This window comes from Mesoplodon bidens (genome assembly GCF_964165515.1).
Source record: "Mesoplodon bidens genome assembly, chromosome: 1".
Classification (NCBI taxonomy): Eukaryota; Metazoa; Chordata; class Mammalia; order Artiodactyla; family Ziphiidae; genus Mesoplodon; species Mesoplodon bidens.
This window is the reverse complement of record NC_138176.1, coordinates 197,879,642-197,900,370: the sequence shown is the minus strand read 5'-3', so window position 1 is coordinate 197,900,370 and position 20,729 is coordinate 197,879,642. Positions and strand designations below refer to the sequence as shown.

General features: G+C 36.6%; 1 protein-coding gene across 2 annotated transcripts in view; it reads right to left on the bottom strand.

Annotated features, from left to right (window-relative positions):
* GRIA2 (glutamate ionotropic receptor AMPA type subunit 2) overlaps window positions 1-20,729 on the bottom strand; it is a gene marked incomplete at both ends in the record, with an annotated part of 148,318 nt that overhangs the window by 54,372 nt on the left and 73,217 nt on the right. For both annotated transcript variants that reach the window (XM_081242003.1, XM_081242002.1), the window contains 2 exons: window positions 6,658-6,854; window positions 16,418-16,657. In XM_081242003.1, coding sequence (XP_081098129.1) covers window positions 6,658-6,854; window positions 16,418-16,657 — 437 coding nt within the window. The remainder of the gene's footprint in view (window positions 1-6,657; window positions 6,855-16,417; window positions 16,658-20,729) is intronic.

Here is a 20,729-nt window from a genome sequence, read left to right as displayed (position 1 = left end):
TGACATGAAGAATATAGAAAAAAGAGTGAAAAGAATTGAAGACAATCTCAGACACCTCTGGGACAACATTAAATGCATCATAATTCAAATTATAGGGGTCCCAGAAGAAGAGAAAAAGAAACGGTCTGAGAAAATATTTGAAGAGATTATACTTGAAAACTTCCCTAACATGGTTAAGGAAATAGTCACCCAAGTCCAGGAAGTACAGAGAGTCGCATACAGGATAAATCCTAGGAAAAACACACCAAGACACATTAATCAAACTATCAAAAATTAAATTCAAAGAAAAAATATTAAAAGCAGCAGGGGAAAACAAAAATAACATACAAAGGAATCCCCATAAGGTTATCAGCTGATTTTTCAGTGGAAACTCTGCAGGCCAGAAGGGAGTGGCAGGATATAAAGTGACAAAAGAGAAAAATCTAAAACGAAGATTACTCTACCCATCAAGGATCTCATTCAGATTTGACAGAGAAATTAAAACCTTTTCAGACAAGCAAAAGCTAAGAGAATTCAGCACCACCAAAGCAGCTTTACAACAAATGCTAAAGAAACTTCTCTAAGTGGGAAACACAAGAGAAGAAAAAGACCCACAAAAACAAACCCAGAACAATTAAGAAAATGGTAATAGGAATATACATGCTGATAATAACTTTGAATGTAAATGGATTAAATGCTCCAACCAAAAGACACAAACTGGCTGAATGGATACAAAAACAAGACCCATATATGTGCTGTCTACAAGAGACCCACTTCAGACCTAAGGACACACACAGACTGAAAGTGAAGGGATGGAAAAAGAGATTTCATGCAAATCAAAATCAAAAGAAAGCTGGAGTAGCAATACTCCTATCAGATCAAATAGACTTTAAATGAAGACTGTTACAAGAGATAAGGAGGGACACTACATAATGATCAAAGGAACAACCCAAGAAGAAGATATAACAATTATAAATGTTTATGCACTCAACAGAGGAGCACCTCAATACATAAGGTAAATGCTAACAACCATGAAAGGAGAAATCGACAGTAACACAATAATAGTAGGGGACTTTAACACCCCACTTTCACCAATGGACAGACCATCCAAACAAAAAATAAGTAAGGAAACACAAGCGTTAAATGGCACAATAGACCAGATAGATCTAATTGATATTTATAGAACATTCCACTCAAAAGTGGCAGAATACACTTTTACCTCAAGTTCACATGGAACATTATCCAGGATAGATCACATCTTGGGTCACAAATCAAGCCTCAGAAAATTTAAGAAAACTGAAATCGTATCAAGCATCTTTTCTGACCAAAATGCTATGAGACTGGAAATCAATGACAGGAAAAAAACTGTATAACACACAAATACATGGAGGCTAAACAGTGTGCTACTAAGTAACCAAGAGACACTGAAGAAATTAAAAAATACATAGAAACAAATGACAATGAAAACACGATGACCCAAAACTTATGGGATGCAGCAAAAGCAGTTCTAATAGGGAAGTTTACAGCAATACAATCTCATCTCAAGAAACAAGAAAAATCTCAAATAAACAATCTAAACCTACACTTAAAACAACTAGAGAGGGCTTCCCTGGTGGTGCAGTGGTTGAGAATCTGCCTGCCAATGCAGGGGACACGGGTTCATGTCCCGGTCCAGGAGAATCCCACATGCCACGGAGCGGCTGGGCCCGTGAGCCATGGCTGCTGAGCCTGTGCATCCAGAGCCTGTGCTCCACAGCAGGAGAGGCCACAGCAGTGAGAGGCCCGTGTACTGCAAAAAAAAAAAAAAAAAACTAGAGAAAGAAGAACAAAGAAAATCCAAAGTCAGCAGAAGGAAAGAAATAATAAAGATAAAAGCTGGTTCTTTGAGAAGATAAAAAAAATTGACAAACCCTTAGCCAGACTCATCAAGAAAAAAAGGGAGAAAACTCAAATCAACAGAATTAGAAATGAAAAAGGAGAAATCACAACTGACCCTGCAGAAATACAAAGGATTACAAGAGACTACTACAAACAACCATATGCCAATAAAATAGACAACCACAAAGAAATGGACAAATTCTTCAAAAGGTACAATTTTCCAAGACCGAACCAGGAAGAATTAGAAAATATAAACAGACCTGTCACAAGTAATATAATTGAAATCATAATTAAAAATCTTCCAACAAACAAAAGTCCAGGACCAGATGGCTTCACAGGCGAATTCTATCGAACATTTACAGAAGAGTTAACACTGATCCTTCTCAAACTCTAACAAAAAATTGCAGAGGGAGAAACAATCCTAAATTCATTCAACGAAGCCACCATTACCCTGATATCAAAACCAGAAAAAGATATCACAAAAAATGAAAATTATAAACCAATATCATTGATGAACATAGATGCAAAAATCCTGAACAAAATAGTAGCAACCAGAATCCAACAACACATTAAAAGGATCATACACCATGATCAAGTGGGATTTATCCCAGGGATGCAAGGATTCTTCAATATACACAAATCAAACAATGTGATACACCATATTAACAAAATGAAGGATAAAAAGCATATGATCACCTCAATAGATGCAGAGAAAGCTTTTCACAAAATTCAACACCCATTTATGATAAAAACTCTTCAGAAAGTGGGCATAGAGGGAAACTACCTCAACATAATAAAGGCCGTATATGACAAACCCACAGCAAGCATCATACTCAATGGTGAAAAACGGAAAGCATTTCCACTTAGATTAGGAACAAGACAAGGATATCCACTCTCACCACTCTTATTCAACATAGTTTTGGAAGTCCTAGCCACAGCAATCAGAGAAGAAAAAGAAATAAAATAATACAAATTGGAAAAGAAGAAGTATAACTGTCACTGTTTGCAGATGACAAGATACTATACATAGAAAATCCTAAAGACGCCACCAGAAAACTACTAGAACTAATCAATGAATTTGGTAAGGTTGCAGGGTACAAACTTAATGCACAGAAATCTCTGGCATTCCTATACATCAATGATGAAAAATCTGAAAGAGAAATTAAGGAAACACTCCCATTTACCATTGCAACAGAAATAATAAAATACCTAGGAATAAACCTGCTGAAGGAGGCAAAAAGACTTGTACTCAGAAAAGTATAAGACATTGTTGAAAGAAATCAAAGATGACATAAACAGATGGAGAGATATACCATGTTCTTGGATTGGAAGAATTATTATTGTGAAAATGACTATACTACCCAAAGCAGTCTACAGATTCAATGCCATCCCTATCAAACTACCAATGGCATTCTCACAGAATTAGAACAAAAAATTTTGCAATTCTTATGGAAACACAAAAGACCCCGAATAGCCAAACCAATCTTGAGAAAGAAAAACAGAGCTGGAGGAATCAGGCTCCCTGACTTCAGACTATACTACAAAGCTACAGTAATGAAGACAGTATGGTAGTGGCAAAAAAACCCCAGAAATATAGATCAATGGAACAGGATAGAAAGCCCAGAGATAAACCCACACACATATGGTCACCTAATTTATGACAAAGGAGACAAGAACATACAATGGAGACAAGACAGCCTCTTCAATAAGTGGTGCTGGAACAACTGGACAGTTACATGTAAAAGAATGAAATTAGAAGACTCTTTAACACCATGCACAAAAATAAACTCCAAGTGGATTAAAGAATTAAATATAAGACCAGACACTATAAAACTCTTAGAGGAAAACATAGGAAGAACACTCTTTGACATAAACCACAGCAAGATCTTTTTTGACCCACCTCCTAGAGTAATGGAAATAAAATCAAAAATAAACAAATGGGACTTAATTAAACTTAAAAGCTTTTGCAGTGCAAAGGAAACCATAAACAAGACAAAAAGACAACCCTCATAATGGGACAAAATATTTGCAAATGAAACAACAGACAAAGGGTTATTCTCCAAAATATTCAAACAGCTCATGGAGCTCAATATCAAAAAAACAAATAATCCAGTTAAAAAATGGGTGGAAGACCTAAATAGACATTTCACTAAGGAAGACATACAGATGGCCAAGAGGCACATGAAAAGATGCTCAACATCACTAATTATTAGAGAACTGCAAATCAAAACTACAATGAGGTATCACCTCACGCCAGTCAGAATGGCCATTATCAAAAAAATTTACAAATAATAAATGCTGGAGAGGGTGTGGAGAAAAGGGAACCTTCCTGCACTGTTAGTGGGAATGTAAATTGATACAGCCACTATGGAGAACAGTATGGAAATTCCTTAAAAAACTAAAAACAGAACTACTATAGGACCCAGCAATTCCACTACTGAGCATATATGCTGAGAAAACCACAATTCAAAAAGAGTCATGTACCACAGTGTTCATTGCAGCACTGTTTACAATTGCCAGGACATGGAAGCAGCCTAAGTGTCCATCGACAGATGAATGGATAAAGAAGATGTGGCACATATATACAATGCGATATTACTCAGCCATGAAAAGAAAAGAAACTGAATTATTTGTATTGAGGTGGATGGACCTAGAGTCTGTCATACAGAGTGAAGTAAGTCAGAAAGAGAAAAACAAATACCATATGCTAACACATATATATGGAATCTAAAAAAAAAATGGTACTGATGAACCTAGTTGCAGGGCAGAAATAAAGACGTTGACATAGAGAATGGACTTGATGACATGGTGTGGGAGGGCAAAGCTGGGGCGAAATGAGAGTAGCACTGACATATATACGACCGAATGTAAAATATTTAGCTAGTGGGAAGCAGCCGCATAGCACAGGGAGATCAGCTCAGTGCTTTGTGACCACCTAGAGGGGTGGGATATGGAGGGTGGGAGGGAGATGCAAGAGGGAGGGGATATGGGTACATGTTTATGCATATGGCTGATTCGCTTTGTTGTGCAACAGAAACTGACACAGTATTGTGAAGCAATTATACTCCATTAAAGATCTATTAAAAAAATAAAATGGATAACCAACAAAGACCTACTGTATAGTACAGGGACCTCTGCTCAGTGTTATGTAACAACCTAAATGGGAAAATTATTTGAAAAAGAATAGATACATGTATATGTATAACTGAATCACTTTGCTGTACACCTGAAACTATCACAACATTTTTAATCAACTATACTCCAATATAAAATAAAATGTTTTAAAAAAAAGATTTAAAAAAATCCATTCCATATATTCCCAGTTTCTTTTGTAGTTTCTCTCTTCTAGTTTTGGAAATAATTATTTTCATATAGGCTTTCAGCAACTTGTATTATGATGAGTCATGAATACTTAAATTTTTAAAACAAAGACCAAAAACTATTATCAATATTCAGTTTTAATGAGAATCTCCTCTGAAATTCAAATGAGTTGTTAGGTTCACATTTGAACAACAGGTCTTCGGGTTAAAAACAATCCCAGCTTCCTCTCTGCAGACAAGAATCAAGACTGTGCTACTGAAATGTTGACCTCTCAGACATAAAACATTTAGTTTGTTGTCATAACAAGCTAGTTTTATTCAGTTATTCAATATTTCATGAGAGATTCATTTTGTATATCTTAGGCCCTGTATTATTCTATAACAATTAAGGGTTCATCAAGGTTTATGTTTGCAAAATGAATCTAATTTTCTCCTCAAAGCCTAAGAAGGGCCAAAATATGCATACTTAATTGTGTATTTTACCTCCAATCCTATATTATTCCAAGGAATAATTTTATATACATACATTTATGTATGTAAGTGACATACATAAATGTATAACATATATATATATATATATATAATTATTCCAAGGAAAATATTATAAACGTACATTTTCAGCTGGAAAAGAAGCAGAAACCAGTGGAGGAGACCTTAGGCAGTAAACCCTGATGCTTTTTACCACCAGCTCTGGTCATCTACCCTAACTGCATAACATAGTGGATTTTATTTCTATCATGTGGAAATCACTGCATGGCCATCCCATCCTGTAAGATCTTAAAAGGAAGCAAGGTGATGCGGTGAGCACAGATATCTCTGGTATCACATTATTCTTTAAAATAATGCAAATTAATACATCTAGTTTACTTTTCAAGCAGCAAGGACTGCATATATCACTCCTACATATTTTATTTTCATAGATTAATAATTTCACAGTGACACAAAACCTACCTACTTAGGAGAAAAAAACTATTTCTTGAAAAAATAAATACATGCTTTTTCTGAAGACTGAAATCCACTCAGACAACAATCCAGGTTTAGCACACCACACTATATCCTAATGTTTGAAGTACTCCACGTGTTGCCAAAGAATCCATGAATTACTCACTTTTCCCTTAGGACCCAGACTTATTTTCACGTAATGCCTGCCTATTTCTTTCTCTCTTAACAGCTCAAAAGAACTGAATTTTAAATTTCCACTTCAAAATATCAAAATTTAGGACAACACGATAGACCACACGATCAGGACCTCTATACTGCATACAGATAATGGTTCGTGTGACGTGCCAGCACTACTGGGGACGCCCTGCTCTTGCTAAGTGAAGCCAGGGAGAAGGTCACCACTGATCCTTGCCGGGTCCTCCACAGGCCCTGGGGAAACAACCTGCTGCTCAAGCACTGCCCCGAAACGCTCCCTGCAAATGCCAAGGCTTCACGCACGCGCTCAATTGGGCACCCTAGGAAACAGGCAGGAGCCCACCTGGTCCACGATGTCGTTGACTTTGTCCCGTTCGCAGTCCAGGATGACACGCCGCTCCTTCTTTAGCTCCAGATCCTGGAACAGCGAGCGGTAGGTCTCATCTTTCTTTTCATTGTTGATGTTCCCCACGTTGATAGCAGTCACTTGCCACTTCTTTTCGGCAGCGGAATCCAGCACCGCCTGCAGGGTGGACAAGCCTAGGAAAGCAGAGAGACATGGGGCCTGATGGCAAGGCTCGACTAACGGAGAAGTGCGCTGTGAAACTGACAATTCATCTGGAAAGGTGCTACTTTTCTGCAACGAAGGGATGCTGATGCCTCTAAAAAGCTACAGGTATGATCCTTAGCAACAACCACTCGTTGCCACTTCGCATCAAGAACTCTTTCCTCTACCTGGGAAAACTGTACCCCCTTCATTCGGGCTTCTCAGCTGTTTTCTTTTGTACATTACCAAAGTGTGATGTTTTAATACCTCTGGGGTTTGGGGGGTTTTGTTCGTTTGGCCACACCGTGCAGCTTGAGGAATGTTAGTTCCCCAACCAGGAATTGACCCCATGCCCTCCGCAGTGAAAACGCCCAGTCCTAACCACTGGACCACCAGGAAATTCCCTACCTCTGGTTTTAATGAAATCAAAGGATATCCATTCTTTCTTGTATAGAATAGAAAAAAATATGTCTTTATATATGACACTTTATCACTTCACATTATTATCCTGAAGACATTGAGTCTATTTTCAGTGAGATTAATCTATGTGGGTCTATGTGAGTCTAAAAACCAGTCATCTCTGAAGCTGCTCGATTTCCTCCTATTGTTTTCTGGTCAGCAGTTGTTGTTATTATTTTTTTTTTCCTCAGCCTCTGTTATATCATTTTTGTTACTGGGACTAATCCTGTAGAAATTAAATGTTCACCTATTAACCACATGGTAGCAGTTAGTTTTCTAGCACAGATTGGTTACACTTACTTAACTTCCCAAATGTGAGACCACTTTACTCGTCATTAGTAACCTTGTTTATAGCATCATATGACTTAGGTCATATCGAAAATTGTATTTTTATTTTTAATTGGTCACACATTGCCTCATATGTAGGATTGGGAGGGAAAACAACTTGGGAACATCTTTCCTAAAGTTAATGCTGCAGTTTAGCACTTGGAAAACTAGTATATAGACTTGTCTTCCATGTCACTTCAACTCTTCACAGCCAACCCAAATTCATCATTTCTATGAATAGCTTAATGAACAACAAAAATCAAGGCTCCAAAAAGAATTCAGGACTCATCACATCATCTTCTTTATTCCAGAAAGACAAGAATATTGGACCCTTTTTACTCATAAAATCTTGGGTTTCCCTAATGTGAACACATGACTCTAGAAGCTTTATTCATGTACTAAACTTTATTGAAAGCTATTTATCAACAGCAAAAAATATGCGTATTCTAGATGTTGTTGAAAATTACCTGAACCTGGAAAACATCATTAAAATTCTTATTGATTCCATATTACCAAGGGTATATAAGATGAGTCTAGAACACCTTGTGACACCCCGAAGCAAGAAGCTCTCCAAAACTATCAGCCTTGTGTCAAAAGACCCAGGAGAAAATTTGATGAGAATCACTTTAAACAGAGATGACGCAGTTGGAATAGCAATAAAAATAATAACTGCAAAAGACTTAAATACATACATTTTCTAATCCATAGATTAGTAATGACATTTAAGAAAAATATTTGATTGCCTTTGATGGATGCTAAGGAGCCAAGTTATTATTTTGAAAACTGGTAAATAAAGGTAAAGAAACAAGCATTTTCCCACCTTTCCTATATGAACTCTACTCAGGGTAATAGTTAATTAAGGGACATTTTTTGTGTTTTCGTTTTTTTTGGAAAAACTCCAGCTAATAAGTGATGAACGAATATAGATTCAGAATTACAACCAATCTTGTAACACCTTGTGAATTAATGAATCAAGGCAAGAATCGTTAACTGCTGCTAACAAAACAAAAAGTGAGATGCGTAGAAATTACGTGCCTTCAAATGGGGATACTCAACACCACCTATGAAATATTCATGCCAAGAAGTGAACATGAATCTCAGCAAGCATCTAAACGTAATTATCTTTTTATAACGAATATATGGCACAGAGTAATATGCTAATCAAAGTCCAGACTGTGGGAAACTCTACATTACCTTATAAAAGCCTAAAGAGATATGTTAACCAACTGGATATATGAACCTCACTTTTATCCTAATTCAAATAAACTGTGAAAAAAAAGTAGATGATGCCAGTAATGAATTACTGTTAACTTGTCTATATATGATAATATTGTAGTTATATTTAAACCAAGAGAATTGTCCTTTCAAAATATAAACTGAAATATTTACAGCTGAAATAACAGGATGTCAGGTATTTGCTTCAAAATAATTGTCAGGAGCTTCCCTGGTGGTGCAGTGGTTGAGAGTCCGCCTGCTGATGCAGGGGACACGGGTTCATGCCCTAGTCCGGGAAGATCCCACATGCCGTGGAGCGGCTGGGCCCGTGAGCCATGGCCGCTGAGCCTGCGCGTCCAGAGCCTGTGCTCCGCAACGGAAGAGGCCACAATAGTGAGAGACCCGCGTACCACAAAAAAATAACAAAAAACAAAAAAAAACAAAAACAAAATAATTGTCAGGAGCAGAAGGATAGATATAAAGCAAGATTCCTCTTACCCATCACTAATAAAGCTGGCTTAAGTGTCCTTGCAGGTCTTCACATTATTCTGTCCATGTTGTTATTTAAAATATTTCATAATGAAAATTGAAAATAATTTACTTTTATTTCAATTTAAAAAGTCGAATGATAAATTAAACTTGAAATGAATTTTGTGGGGTTTTTTGGGGGGCAAAACAACAAAATTAGTTTCCTCCATCCAGTCTTGTAACAAAAAATATGGGGTACTCAAGAATTACTCAAGGGATAACTTAAACAGAGACCACATACCATTGTAAAAAATCTAATTAATGATAAAACTTCTTTTAAAAACTTCACAGATCATCTATGATTTCTGTTCACTGTAAGTAAATTAAATCCTTCCAGGATGCATTTCAAATCCTTTTCCTGTTTTTCATCATCAGTGAAGATAGAACCAAAGTTGATCATCATGATCAACTCAACAGGTATCAATGTGCTTGAAAACGCTTATTAAGTTTATTCAGTTTTTTTTCCAAGTAGGAAAAAAGCTAATTTTCTAAACCTTTTCCACTGTCAAGGTCCTACTTTTCCACATTCCAGTCATGATGTGACTCTTCCTTGTCACCTCTTTAAAACAACACATCCATGGGTGGTGTTCTACATACTACATATTACCATACAGCACTTATACGTGAGCTTCCTTTCTTCTAGTCAATAAATTATTTCATGTTGCTTTCATTTAATTATGAACTTTACCACATACTAAGTTAAAGTTTCAAGTGGTGATGTTCTTGATATTCTGCCCTATCCTTTAACATATATAACAAGAAATTTTAAATATAAATGCCAATGTGTAAATGAATCTCAAGTGATATTTCTAAACTTAACATTTATTGGCAGTTCACCTTGTCCAAAATATGGAGAGGATGTATGAATAAAATCAATAAAAATGCATTTAAAGAAATAGCTGATTCAAACTCATCCATTTTATGTATCAAAAAATAACTCACAGTTTGTGTGGATTCTGTTATTAAAACTCTTAGAATTAATATTTTGTAACCTATGAAACCTAAAAAAAAATACATCCATTTATTAAGATGCTAAACTGCCCAAGTGGTACGTAATCAGGCGATGAATTTAGTTTCATCAGAAGACACTGAATATTATTCAGTTATCTCCTAAGGACAGCCAGAAATAATTCACAAACCATGGCATGATCTGTCTCACATTTTGAAGAGACTGCTGTCCCACGCTTATTAATCAATATTCTCAGATTTGTTTTTTTTTTAGTATTAGCAACTGACTCTCTCAAATACTTTCTCAACTTGATCTGCCCTTTTCCTACAACTAAGAGTTTTGTATTATGTCTGGTTAGTTTAAAATTAATAGATTATTTTAAAATTAAAAAAATCACTGAAAATGTACATCACAAATATTAGGGTGAAATTAAATTATTCATACACAACACAAATTGATGCTCTTAGTCTCTTGGTAACATATTCCAATTAGGAGAGAAAGTATTATCTCTTTCCCTTCCACACAAACTAGCCTAGAAGTATCTTTATAAATACACTCATCCCTTAATTAAGAATATAAACTTGTATGGACACTGGGAATTCTATGTAAGTATCGGTTTGTTTAAACACATTAGTAGCTGGTTTTTCAACTCTAATATCTGTACCACTAAATCAGGACATTTAAATCCTGGTTTAATTTCTTATTATTTTATTGCTTATGACAAAGAGAACTTGAGATATACTGTTGTTCATCTACAAATAGGAAAAAATTTCGAAAATTAACTGCTCTTCCTAAGAAATATATTTAAAATATGTTCTGAAAAACCTCAAGAAGGGCTTCCCTGGAGAGTCCACCTGCAGATGCAGGGGACACGGGTTCGTGCCCCGGTCTGGGAAGATCCCACATGCCGTGGAGCAGCTGGGCCCATGAGCCATGGCCGCTGAGCCTGCGCATCCGGAGCCTGTGCTCCGCAACGGGAGAGGCCACAACAGTGAGAGGCCCGTGTACCGAAAAAAAAAAAAAAAAAGAATATGACAGGAGTATAAAATTAAGTTCTACACTCTACTAAATGCTCAGACTTCTGGATAAAATAAAGAATAGCTAAAGTACTGCTACTTACTTCTGTATTATATTACTTTTTCATGTGCCAAATTGTTGCTGGACTAGTTACAGCTGTACACCCTATTGATAAGCTGACTCTCTCCCTAAAACTCTCTCTAAGAACTATCAGTAGTTCACAGTCGTATCTTAAGCTAGTGCTCCTAAGCCTGTGACAAAATTACAGAAAAACCTTCAGCACTGAAACAGGTGAAGTCTAAATGCCTTAGTTTGCACATTAATAGGTGGAATTAAAATTGACTATTGCATATAGGTATATTTCATTCAGACCATGTCTTTCTCCTTGAAAATATTTTTTGTTCCATTTAAAATTCACAGCCCTTATTCATCTTTCAGGCACAGAAATTAATATTTTATGATCACTAAATCACAGCAGCATGCCTAGGCCAGATTAGATTAACATATATTTCCCTCATTGACTTTCTCAGGAACATCATGAAAGCAACTTATAATCTGGAAGCATTTTTATTCTAGGCATGATGCCTTTTTTGGAACTGGAATCAATGTGCCTTTCCTTCAGGGGACAAATAGGGTGGTTCAAAATTAAAACCAAGTTATAAAAGCATTAGTTCTGGTTTTACCAACTGTCTACAGAAATGTATGACATTACCTTATTAACATTGACCCAATAAATAAAAACCACATTTTGATTAAGTCCTGGTTCAAATGTAGTACATGTGTATCCAAAGACAAGCCTATATTGAATGCATTAACATAGGCAACCCCGTGACTCTATATCTCAAATGTGTTGAAGATCCATCTACCTACTCTCCCTGCCATCTGCCTCCTCTCTCTGGAACTTTTAGGAAGGGTGTTGGGTTATCCATTGAGGAGTGCCAGGCTGCTGCCACATGACTTGGATAAAGAGAAGACACCAGCATTCCTAAAGGGTCACATGGCACCAAGTGAACAGTTTCAGCAATCCTCTCACTGGTAAACTTGAAATAGTCAAAAACCTATACAAAGATCAGGATGCATCCATGTCTTCCTTTGTCTACAATTGGGATGTAGTCTCCTGGACTTGTTGCTCAGCCTTTGGATGGACAGTTGGAATCAGGAAAGGTTTCATTGGCAGTCCTAGTTAAAAGCAGTGCAAAGAAGAAGCATAGAAAAACTGTGTCTTTTTCATCTAGCTTGTATTCAGTGCAGAATGTTGGACAGCCATTCTCATGCTTGGGTTATTCAAAAGAACATCAATTCATATATTTAGAAATTAAAATTTAACAGTATGTTTACCTGATCTAGACTCTCAGAAAATTAAAGATTATTAAAAACAAATCCTTACGGTCAAGGACCTGGAAAGAGTGCCATATCAAAAACAGACAAAACTCTTTGAAATTGAGGCATATGGAGACATAACTTAAAAGATCAAATCATGGAACCTATTTTTAAAAGCACTCATAATATAGTAAGGGCACACAGATTCATTCTCAAGTCGTGTAACACAAAAACAACGAGGTACTTCCTTAAAGTGTAAGAGAAATGGGTTAAGGACCATAGGGGGAGAAAAAACAGTTCATGTGATAAATGTATGAATAAACGTTTTAAAATGTGGTATGACAGCAAAGCTATAACAATTGTAATTAATAAGAAAAAATCAGAGACCAAACATCCCATTACCACGAGTCAAGTAAAACATTACATAAAGGTCTTTTGTCAGTATTTTGAGTCTTAAACATTTATCTCTGAAAATAGATTCAGATGAAAACCAGTGTAATACTCTTCATATTAAAACATGAGTATCCATTTGAAAATATCTTGAAAATGTATCCATAATGTCAGTTTTGGCTTTAATATATAATTACTTAATATTATCACTGTAATGTTGACCTCTCCACAGATGCACTTGAACTCAAATCAATTTGTATAATTTAATGATTGGAGATTATGGCATCATTTCAATTTCATTTAATATTCATAAAGTGTTAATAAAATCATTAAAGATGTCTCAGGTTCTCTTCACAAGTACATAAGTCCATCCATCATCATCTGATCCATAGTGACGCTGAAGTGTGCCCCTAAAGTGAAAACACCACCTTGCACCTAGTCAAAGAGTAGAGAGAATTCATCCCTGATCCTTCATTTTAGCAAGCAAGATTCAGGTTCTAATATCATCTCAAACTTAAAATATACAGATGCTCAACTCATTCATTTATTAATGCTATTTATTGACATCAACTCTGTGCTAGCATTATCTTAAGCGCTGTATGTACAGGTAGGTGTAGTGGGTACTGCCAGGGCATTGCCTTCCTGGGCTTAGAGCCAGATCTTAAATTAAAAAAATAAAGCTTCATCTGTGTGGTTAAAACAGTCCCTAGAATATACTGGGAGCTCACTTCTTGGGTGAAAGAATGAACATCAATATTAATTATAAATTGTGATAAGTACTATGTAGGAAAAGAAAGATTGCTTTGAGAGAAGATAATAATATGAAATGCATCTCTGTGGGAATGTTATATAAACTAAGACCTGAAGGAGAAAAATTTAGAAGTCTGTGCAGAGATTCAAGGTGAAAGAATTTGGTGCATCTGAGAAAGTAAAATAATATTAGTGAGATGGGTTTAGCCTAGTGAGTGAGCAAGGCAGTAGTATAAGTGGGCAGGAACCAGATACTATAACAACTTACAGCCATGTTAAGAAATTTCAGTTTTATCCTCATTATAACGAGGAGCCACTGGAGTATTTTAAGTAAAGGAGCAATGTGGTCAGTAAAGCATCTAAAAGCATTCAAAAAATAGAGCTACCATCTGATCCTTCAATCCCACTCCTGGGCATATACCCAGAGGAAACTATAATTCGGAAAGATACACACACCTCAATATCCATTGCAGCACTGTTTACAATATCCAGGACATGGAAGCAACCTAAATGTCCACCAACAGAAAAATGGATAAAGAAGTTGTGGTACATATACACAATGGAATATTACTCAGACATAAAAAAAGAATGAAATAATGCCATTTGCAGCAACATGGATGGACCTAGATATTATCATATTCAGCAAAGTAAGTCAGACAAAGAAAGACAAATATTATATGATATCACTTATATGTGGAATCTGAAAAGATGATACAAATGTACATATTTACAAAACAGAAACAGACTCACAGACATAGAAAACAAACTTATGGTAACCAAAGGGGAAAGGTGGAGGGGAGGGATAAATTAGGAGTTCGGGATTAACATGTACACACTACTATATATAAGATAGATAAACAACAAGGACCTACTATATAGCACAGGGAACTCTACTCAATATCTTGTAATAACCTATAATGGAAAAGAATCTGAAAAAGAATGGATATATGTATATTATAACTGAATCACTTCACTGTACACCTGAAACTAACACAACATTGTAAGTCAACTATACCCCAATATAAAACAAAATTAAATTAAAAAATAAATAAAAGCATTCAAAACTTCTGGCTCCTTTACGGAAAATGGATTGAAGAGAAACAAATACAGAAATGGAAAGATGAAGGATGAACACATGGGGCTGTCCTGGCCTGGAGTATGACAATGACACAGAAGAGTGGCTAGAAGTAAAAACATTTAGATGGTAGAAATCCTATGAAGAGGAGACAAGAGTTAAAGAGGACGTAGCAGAGGACAAGAGATAGATGATGATAAGCCCTGTACCACATTGATCAGAAGAATGGGCAGAGAGCCATCCAGCACACCGGAATCCGTATTTACTCTCAACTGTTCTGTGCTTGAGTTTTTCACTCCCCATGTGTGTAGCAAGGCTCTCCCTTGTCAGAGTCTTTCTTCTCAGTGTGTATAGTGCTGACTGGCTTTTCTACGGAGCCTTCTCATTCTCAGGACTGGAGGCCGGGACAGGGAATTAGACACCAGGCTGGAGCATGCTAGGCTGTGATTGCTGCAGCCAGTCTCCAGACTGATCAGGCAGAAGGGCTGGCAGCTGGCTCCCCGCTTGGCCGCCCTTGCAGGTAAGCAAGGTGCCCTCTCCTGGTAGAAGCAGGCTTCTGGTTTTCACTTGAACATTTAAAGCAAGTTGCTTCGTGGACAGGCCGGTATCTATTAGGTACTCTGGCAATGGTGGTTGTCAATACTTCTCAGTCTGTTGGTGGATACTCTCGCAAGAAAAATCATCTACGTTCATGTCCACAAAATGTTCATTCGATGTTACCAAGTACACAGACCCACTGAAGCTGAGTTACAGACCCAGGAATGGTTAGAAATATCTGAAATTCTATGACACGTAAGTCAATCAGGTCCGCTAATACCAAACTTCACAACAAATGATGCGGGAAACACAAAGGGAGTACCCTTACCCCTGAAATAAAAACTAGCAAAAAGAGCCAAGACTCCATCTAATTGGCATTCTAATCCAAAACTTCCCCTCGTAAATAGCTGTAGAGGAGCTGTGGCAAAGCACAGGTCTGCTGTCAAAAGACCTGAGTTCAGCTGAACCACACGTGGGTGGCTCAGGAAAAAAATCAACTTCTCTGAGACTCAGGGATCTCATTCTAAAGCAGGGTTAATAACAATTGTCCCTGCCTGATAAAATCTTTGCATGTGGAAATATTTAATGTCTATACATTTCTGTAGACGTTCTTATTTATATATTTATTCAAATCTTACTTAAACCAATTTTCAAGGCTGTCACTTCACTGACCCTGGACTAGGAATATAGTCATCCTAGGGTCTTAGCTGCTGGTACCAGAAAGTGCTTTGCGCATTACAACTGAACATTCGGGCGTTGTGTGAACACAATCTATCTCTGTAAGTGGTACATCCACAATGTTTTTGCTTGTTTGTTTTACTCTAAGTATGTTACCCAGGTTTTGAATTGCATTACTCATTTACACAGCATAATTAAGCCAAGTTACCCTTGGACTTCAAGACACTTACATAGCCCTATAAAGTCACATGGAAGTATCAAGTGTGGGCACTGAATTTGACCCATTACAAAGGAAGGATATTGTGACTTACCTCTGTCACTGTCATAAAGGTATGCAAATTTATCCCATTGGTAGTACTCAATCAAGCTGAGAAGAGCTCCTTTGAGGTCCGGTCGCATCTGAATGACAAATGGATGGGTGCCATCTGTCGGGAAGCTGGGAGTGATGAAGGACACATGGAGCGTTCCACAAAATGATGTGATGGTGTTTACAGACTTCTTGTCATAAAATCCAAAAATAGCATATACTCCTCTTGAAAACTGGGAGCAGACTAGAAGAACAGGGGAAATAGAAAGGATAAATCATTGAAATTGGCATACATTCACATGCATTTGTTTGAAAGTAAATGCCCTTTTACATAAAATACAAAAGAATCAACATATTGAAAAATACAGAGAGTTGATATCAATAATTCATCAAATTTTTGAGCACTTATTTACTTAACACCCTACTTGAGGAATTCAAAGAATTATAAATCATTAAAAAATAATTCTGGCTATGAGACTATATGGAACTTAAAAGCTTTTCCGCAGTGACAGAAATCGTCAACAAGTTTGAAAAGGCAGCCTACTGAATGGGGGAGGAGATTTTCAAATCCTACATCTGATATGGGGTTAATATATCCAATATCCAATATGTACAAATAACTCATACAACTCAACATCAAAAACAAAAACAACCCAATTAAAAAATGGGCAGAGGACCTGAATAGACATTTTTCCCAAGAAGACATACAGATGGCCAACAGATACATGAAAAGATGCTCAACATCACTAATCGTCAAGGAAATGCAAATCAAAACCAAAACGAGCTATCACCTCACACCCATTAGAATGGCTGTCATCCAAAAGACAACAAATAACAAATGTTGGCAAGATATGGAGAATGGGGAACCCTCGTGTACTGTTGGTGGAAATGTAAATTGGTGCAGCCACTATGGAAAACATTATAGAGGTTCCTCAAAAAATTAAAAATAGAACTACCATACAATCCAGCAATTCCACTTCTGCATATTTTTCTGAAGAAAAAAAAAACACTAATAACGTATCCCAATGTTCATACCAGCATTACTCACAATAGCCAAGACATGGAAGCAACCTAAGTGCCCATCAATAGATGACTGGGTAAAGAAGACACAGTGTATGTACACAAGGGAATATTACTCAGGTATAAAAAGTAAAAAAGAATAAACTCTTGGATAGACCTAAAGGATATTGTGCTAAGTGAAATAAGTCAGAGAGAGAAGGCAAATTGTGTATGCTTTTATTTCTATGTGGATTCTAAAAAACAGACAAACAAAAAAGAATAAACATAACAAAATAGAAACAGAGTCATAAATACAGAGGACGAACAGATGGTCAGCAGAGGGGAAGTGAGGGGGTGAAACAGGTTAGGGAGCTGGAGAGGTACAAACGTCCAGTTTCAGAATAAATCAGTCACAGGAATGAAACATACATTGTGGGGAATATAGTCAATAATACTGTGTATGGTGACAAACAGTAATTAGACCTATCTTGGTAATCATTTTGTAATATACAGAAATAACGAACCATTATGTTGTGCATCAGGAACTAACAGAGTGCTGTTGGTCACTTACACTTCAAAAACAACACTGGGGCTTCCCTGGTGGCGCAGTGGTTGAGAGTCCTCCTGCCAATGCAGGGGACATGGGTTCGGGCCCCGGTCTGGGAAGATCCCACATGCTGCGCAGCGGCTGGGCCCGTGAGCCATGGCTGCTGAGCCTGCATGTCCGGAGCCTGTGCTCCGCAATGGGAGAGGCCACAACAGTGAGAGGCCTGGGTACCGCCAAAAAAAACCCAAAAAAACAACAAAAAAAAACAATACTGATGTGTATAAAATGGATGACTAATAAGAACCTGCTGTATAAAAAAATAAATAACATAAAATTTAAAAATTAAAAAAAAAAACCCAACAAGCAAACTCATAGAAAAAGAGATCAGATTTGTAGTTATCAGAGGTGAAGGCTGGGGGAGAAGAAATTGGATGAAGGTAGCCAAAAGGTACTAAATTCCAGTTCTACATGATAGATAAGTACTAGGAATGTAATGTACTGCATGATAAATATAATTAACACTGCTGAATGTCATATATGAGAGTAGTTAAGAAAGTAAATCCTAAGAGTTCTCATCACAAAGAAAATTTTTTTAATTTTTCATTTATTTATATGAGATGAATGTTCACTAAACTTATTGTGATAATCATTTCATGATGTATGTAAGTCAAATCATTATGCTTCATGCCTTAAACTTATACAGTGCTGTATGTCAGTTATAACTCAATAAAACTGGAAGAAAAAAAAGAATATATACACATTCTTATTTAACAAGCCATGTAAATATAAACATATTTTAGGACAGCTCCATAAAAAAAGAATACAAGTAAAAATCATTAGTTATAAAGAACAAACTGCAATTACCTGGGATTTATACATATTCATAATAACTCATTCCTTGTATTATCTGATTTTTTAAAGGCTTTATCGTGCTAATAATGCTTTTATACTACAAGATCGGCGCACTTATGAAAAGTTCTAATGCTGACCAAAACCTCTTTAAGAGAAGATGGATGCAGGGCTGGCACCACACACAGAAACATGTCACCCAAAAGGGACACCTCTCACCTTGAGAAACGCAGTCAAGGAGTAATTGTGTGAAGCTCAGAACTCCTAATTTTTTTAATCTCTCCCACGGACTTAACTCATCCCATGTGTTCTAGTCCATGCAACACAAAGAATATTATCAAAATACTTTGGCATAGAATCATCATTCTTAAAAAAAAAAAAACAGTATTTTATTCGGAAGTCCCCATCACTCCCACAATCCCTTGTTCTCTACCAGTACTTCTATTTCAGTGAAGGATCTTCTCCCAATCACTCTCCCACAGTCAGACCATCACTAAGTCATGATCATTCTAATACCTAAATATACTCAAAGGTGGTCCCCTTATTTCTCTCTCCATTCCGACCATCCTAGTTCACTGAAAGCATATACCATGTATCTTGGGCTTGCCTTGTGGCCTGGCATGGTACATGAACTCATTTATTTATTATGCTAACCCTCGAGGTAGGAAAGATTATTATTCCCAAATTACTGATAGGAAAATTGAAACATAGGGAGATTAAGTGACTTACCCAAAGTCAGACAGCTACTAAGAGATGCTCTATTCAAACCCAGACAGGCAGATTCAGAGTCCACACACTTAACTAATGGATAATATTGTGTCCCTAACTCGGATTATTGGAATACCTACCCAACTTTCCTCCTTCATCCAATTATGCCCCTTCCATTCACTTCTCCACAATCTAACCAGAATAATTTTTTGAGCACAAATTTGATCCTCTCTCTCTGAGAAGTAAGGGTTACTTTGTCCAAGAATAATCTCTGCAATGCACAATACAAACCACACATGCCACAGCACTTAAGACAACCAATTCATGTCAACCACATGCTTTGAGTGAATGAATAGCTGGTATTTTTTAATCTCAAAGTTAATTTCGATCCAAAATATGAAATTCAGCTCTCCAGTAACATAATCGAACAACCCAAAACATAATACCAGGCATCCTTGTAAATTAATTAAACCTCATTTAAAGGATAAGGCCAATGCTATCATATTTCATTTTATTTTACTCACAAAAATAAATGGTCTATAGAAAAAGTAGATTTGTTTCATGAATAAGAGCATTGCTAAAATATACAGATTTGAATAGCCAATTGCAGACAATCAATAAATGATGGGCAATAATTTTTAATGACTATCGTGTGATATGAAATGAAAGGAAAGCCAGATTAGCCAGTTCTCTGAGTGGCCCTTAATCATCGGATGTTTCAGTTTTCCTCTAAATATGTATTAATCTTCAACTCACTTCTGCCTTTCTAACATAAGACGTTTCCTGGGATTTCTAGGTTATGTCTGTGTAATCGTCGACTGACATCTTTTCTAACAATCTTCTGCAGAACAGACTAATATGTCTCAGAAAACAGCTGTATGTATTTCTTTACATTTACTCTAATACTTTAACATAAAGCAAAGATGATATTCCCAACTTTTATTCACATTTATGTTTTTGTCCTTGTCTGAGAACAGATGTTGAAAACCACCTTTAATGTGTTTGACTGCTCATTCCTGACTTACATGAAAAATCCCTTTCATTGTTTAAACCCTTCTGGGCAAACTCCTCCATGATTTCTTATTTTATGCACGGATATATTCATCCTGACGTGCATATCTTAAATCTTAAGCTTGTTCAGAAATTGTTGACTCCATAGGACGTATAAAAATGAGAAGTTGCTCTAAAATTCTCTCTGGGTCTATTTTATTTC